This window comes from Parus major, unplaced genomic scaffold (genome assembly GCF_001522545.3).
Source record: "Parus major isolate Abel unplaced genomic scaffold, Parus_major1.1 Scaffold220, whole genome shotgun sequence".
Classification (NCBI taxonomy): domain Eukaryota; kingdom Metazoa; phylum Chordata; class Aves; order Passeriformes; family Paridae; genus Parus; species Parus major.
The window spans coordinates 12,375-16,991 of NW_015379263.1; the positions used below are offsets into that span (position 1 = coordinate 12,375).

General features: G+C 70.1%; 1 protein-coding gene across 1 annotated transcript in view; it reads right to left on the reverse strand.

Moving 5' to 3' along the window:
- The window catches only part of BAZ2A (bromodomain adjacent to zinc finger domain 2A), an 18,531-nt gene that overhangs the window by 12,356 nt on the left and 1,558 nt on the right, over nucleotides 1-4,617 (reverse strand). The window contains exons 2-5 of the mRNA XM_033511443.1: nucleotides 2,305-2,442; nucleotides 1,132-1,713; nucleotides 629-814; nucleotides 5-176 (exon numbers count right to left, since the gene is read on the reverse strand). Coding sequence (XP_033367334.1) covers nucleotides 5-176; nucleotides 629-814; nucleotides 1,132-1,713; nucleotides 2,305-2,440 — 1,076 coding nt within the window. The 5' untranslated portion in view covers nucleotides 2,441-2,442. The remainder of the gene's footprint in view (nucleotides 1-4; nucleotides 177-628; nucleotides 815-1,131; nucleotides 1,714-2,304; nucleotides 2,443-4,617) is intronic.

Sequence of the window (4,617 nt, forward strand, 5' to 3'; positions counted from 1 at the left end):
GGGCGGCGAGCCGGGGCCACCGAGCAGCGGGGCGGGCGAGGGGCTGGCGGGCAGCAGGCTGAAGGGGCCGGCGTGCAGTGGGGGGCTGGCGGCCAGGTCGGGGGGCTCCTCCAGGGAGGACTTGTCGCTCACCAGCTGCGAGTCGTCCATCGCGTACAGGTCGCCGGTGCCGGGGTCTGGGGAGGAGCGGGGGTGAGCACCAGGGTTGGGGGCACACGGACCCACATCTCCAGTGCTGGGGAGGAAGGGGGGGGCGCGGGTGTGGAGTGGCCGAAAAGGCTCCGGCAGCAGAGGGGTTAAAAGGGGTTTGGGTTCCCCCCCCCAGCTCCGCCTCCTCCTCTGGGAAGCGGAGGAGCCCAAAATGGCCGAGGCGATGCTCAGCAGCGCGGAAGTTCAGGCGCTGAGTAACCGCCTCGTCACGGAGCTGGGAAGGACGGGAAGGAAGGCAGGGAAGGCAGGCAGGGAAGGCCGGCGGAGCGGCGGGGACGCGGGCCCGCCCCTGCCCCCGGAGGAGCCCACGGCCATCGCCGCCTCCATCGCCGCATCCCCGCACGGGGATGGAGAAACGCTGCCCGGGCACCGGGGAGCGCTTGTGCCCCCCGACACCCCCTCCCCGACACCCCCCTACCTCTGGCCAGGGACTCGAAGGGCTCCAGGGGGTCCTCGCTGAGGATGTGGGTGTCCTCCAGCCGCGGGGCGATGGGCGACGCGTCCCCGAGGCACCCGCTGTCCCTGGGTGCCAGCACGGTCCCCTCCGGCCCCAGCGACCCCGCGCCAGCGGCTGCAGCCCCGTTGTAGCTGCAGATCTTCAGGTCTGAAGGGAACAATGGACCGAAAACAGACGGTGAGATGTGATGGTGACAGAGCCGGGGGATCCCCACTGCCATTCCCCGCTCTGGGACACCCAGCCCTCATCCATGGCACCGGGGGCTGACACCCGGGCCGTGCCCAGCCTGGCTGTACGAGACCCCAACGCCTTCTCCAAGCTGTGACCGGCCAAACCCCGTCCAGGACACTGGGCAGACCAGCTGGGATTCCCCAAGGAATGTGATGCCCAACAGGATCCAGCACCCACCTTCCAGGGCCCCAGCGCCGCATCCCAGAGCTCTGCCAGCCCTCCCGGGCTCCTACCTGGCTGTGCCTCCTCCAGCTCCTGGCTGCCCACCAGCCCACCCCCGTTCTCCGCGATGGTGGTGGTGCTGGTGGTGGTGGTGGGCATCTCTTTGGCTGCGCCGGCAGCGTCTCCCTGGCCGGGGTCCGGCTCGTCCGGAGCCAGCGGGAAGGGCTGCGCGTCCGAGCTCAGGATGGGCGAGGACTGACCCGCCGCGTAGAAGCCGTCGGGCCCGTTCTGCATCAGCTCGAAGCTCTGGTCGTGGAAGGAGTCGTAGAGCTCCTGCGAGTCGAAGTTCAGCCCCATGGGCCCGGCGGTGCCGTTGCCCCAGAACTCCTGCCCGGCCGCCCGCAGGTTGGTGCCGTGCCCCGGCGACGCCGGCCGCGACCCTCCGGCCACGCCGTTGAGGGGGAACTGTCCAAGGGCGGGCGGACCCCCGTCCTTGAGGCCGCCGGCGGGCGCGTAGGGCGCGTAGTCCCACAGGCAGTCGTAGGCGCGGAGGGGCTGGGCCCCGGCGGGCGCGGAGCCGGGCGAGAACGTCCCTGAAGTACCGGGGTGTGATACAGTAGAGAAGCCATTGACATTCATGCCCCCGTTCAGACCTGCGAGGGAGCAGAGGGACGGCGAGGTCATTGAGGATGGATCAATGACCGGGCCGGCAGCTGCCGAAGCCCTGCTCGTGCCCCCCTCCCGTGCCTGGGTAGAAGCAGGAGGGGTGGGGGAGTCGCACGGCCCCCGTTTGCCAAACCGGCTCCGCCACGGGCTCCGCAGGACGCCGGGGATTAGCCAGCGCTTGGCAGGGCCGTGCCGGATCAGCTGACCGGCCAAATCCACGCGCGGCCCCTGTGCCGGCACGGCTGCTTTTCTAGGCCAAGGCGGCGGCAGGGACGCGCAGACCCCAGACCCCCGCGCTGGAGCTGCTGCCCGCCACGGCCCCTTCATCCCTGTGGGCCCTTCATCCCTGCAGCCCTGCCATTCCTGTATCCTCTTCCCATCCCTGTGTCCTCTCCCATCCCTGTGTCCCCTCCGGCCCCACGGCCACCCCATCCCTGCAGCCCTCCCATCCCTGTGTCCTCTCCCATCCCTGTGTCCCCTCTCATCCCTGTGTCCTCTCCCATCCCTGTGTCCCCTCCGGCCCCACGGCCACCCCATCCCTGCGGCCTCGCCATCCCTGTCCCCGTGGGGTCACTTACTTTTCCCTTGTGGGGGGAAGCTGAGCGGGGAGCTGTGGGTGAAGGGGGAGTCCCCTGAGGCAGGCGTGGGTTTCGGTCCTGAGGCAGCGGGTGCAGAGGAAAGGCCAGTGAAGTTAAAATGGTTGTTTGTTTCCATTTCTGCGCGGGGGAGAAGATGCAGGGGGGTCAGTCACTGCCATGGGCTGGGGCTGCCAGTGCGGTGACCCAGCCACCACCGACCCTCTGTTCCCTCTCCCTGCGGGGCCCAGCCCGGGGCTCGGGGGCTGCTGAGGGTGAGGAGTGACAGTGAAGCCCCCCCAGGACTGAGATGCCACCTGTGCCGCGCTCTGGCGCAGGCCCAGCCACCCCAGGTGCACCAGTTGCCACCTGCTGGAGCACAGCGTGTCACCAGCGTCCCCAGGGACGGCCACTGCCAAGGTGTGACCATGTGCCACCATCCTGGGGTGAGACTGTGGGTGCTCCCAGCCAAGGACCCACAGAGAGCCCCCCAAAGCAGCTCTGTGAGCCCATGAGGACCCAGCAGAACCCGACCCTCCTGGCACAGGAATGACCCTGTGGTGACAGACAGTGTTCCTGCCATCCCCCCAAGGTGGAGGGGACCCCACACTGCATCCCCCAGGCACAGCTCCAGGGTTTGAGGCCAGAGCAGTGCTGGGAACAACCACAAGCTGAAACCCCAGCCCTGGCTCAGGCAGGAGCCTGGTGACCGTCATCCCCCAGGAACCCCAAACGCTCCCTCAAACCCGAGGCCACAAGGAGGGATCCTGGTGGGACATGGGGGAGCTGAGGCCCTGCAAGCCCAGCAGACGAGGTGGGAGCCCCAGTTCCCCACCCCCAGTGCTGGTGGGGACCCACAGGGACACCCCCCGGAGCTGCCACCATCGGCAACTCCTGGTTGTGCCACACTTGCCAAACCCACTGCTGGCCAAGGTGGCACCGGCCTCTCCGGAAGGGCCAAGGCTGCCGCACTCGGCGCTTCAGCAGCGGCTGGCGGCACGGCCCGTGTCGAAACCCGGATTTCATCACACCCTCACCAGCCTCAGCTGGTGCCCTGGCAGGGGCCGCAGGGGCCACCGAGCCTGGCCAGGGCCACCGGTGATTCATCCACTGGAGAAACCCGTATGGGCGGTGACGCGGCTGCCACACGCGCGTGGCTCCCGGACATCCCAGGATGGACCCACGGCCGCCTCCCCCGAGCCGTGAAGCGGCCTCTGCCCCGACCCAGCTGGGACCCCCGGCCGTGGGGACACCGGCAGCAGCGGGGCTGGGTAAGGAAAAGCCTTTCCGGTCCCACCCCGTGTGTGATGCGCCGGCCAGGAACGCGCTGCCGGCTTTGGAGGTCACAGGAGGCGGCCAAGGGACGTGCCAGAAGCGGGCAGGTGGCGACTGCAGGTCGCAGACTGGACTGGGATGGTTTGGGTGCGTGCCAGTGTGAGGAGGGGGCCGGGAGAAAATAAAAGCCAGCAAGGTGGGAATGTCACCCTTGTTCCAGGGACACCCCAGGCCCTGCAGAGGCCAGAGCCGCCCTTGGCATCGCTGGGAGCTCAGGCAGTGCCAGGTGCACTGTGGACACCGGGCACCCACGGGCACCCATCACCTCCCACCCGCCCCGGGGCTCCTCCGGGCCCGCTCCCCCCGCCCTCAGCCACCGAGTGCGGAGCTGAAACTGGGCCACGGCACGAAACCGGAGCCGGGCGAGGTGAGGAGGGCGAGGGGCAGGAGCCTGGGGATGGCGGCACTGCGGGGACCTCGGGGACGGTGGGTGACACGGCGGGCACTGAGCCCGGCGCTGAGCCCGGCTCCTGTCACACCGGGCACGGCCAGCGTGGCAGCGACGCTGTCCCGGGTGTCAGACGGCGCCCACCGGCCCCCGGGACCCCCGCGGGGACACCGGGGCCAGGACTGTCCCCGGGAGCTGAGCTGGGGGGGGACACAGCTCCAGGCTGGGGGGGGAACTGTCGGTGCCGTGGAGCCGCTGCCGTTCCCCGGGCAAAGATCTCGGCCCCCCCCGCCCGGTTCTGCGGCCCTCCCGGCCCGGTGGCACCGGGAGGCCCCGGGAGCGTGACGCGACCTGATTAAAAAGGACGTTTCAAAAACAACGAGACGCAACAACCGGCTGCCATTTCCCGGCCACTTCCTGCGGGGACGGACACACGGGGGGACACGGGACCGGCCCCCCCCGGCCCCGCAGCGCCGCACCCGGCGGGGACCCCCCGGTCCCTGCGGCAAGGACACCCCCACACCTCCTCTCACAGCCCCCCGCCGGCTCTCCGGGGATGGGGGGCTCGGTGTCCGCGCCCCCCCCGCCGCAGC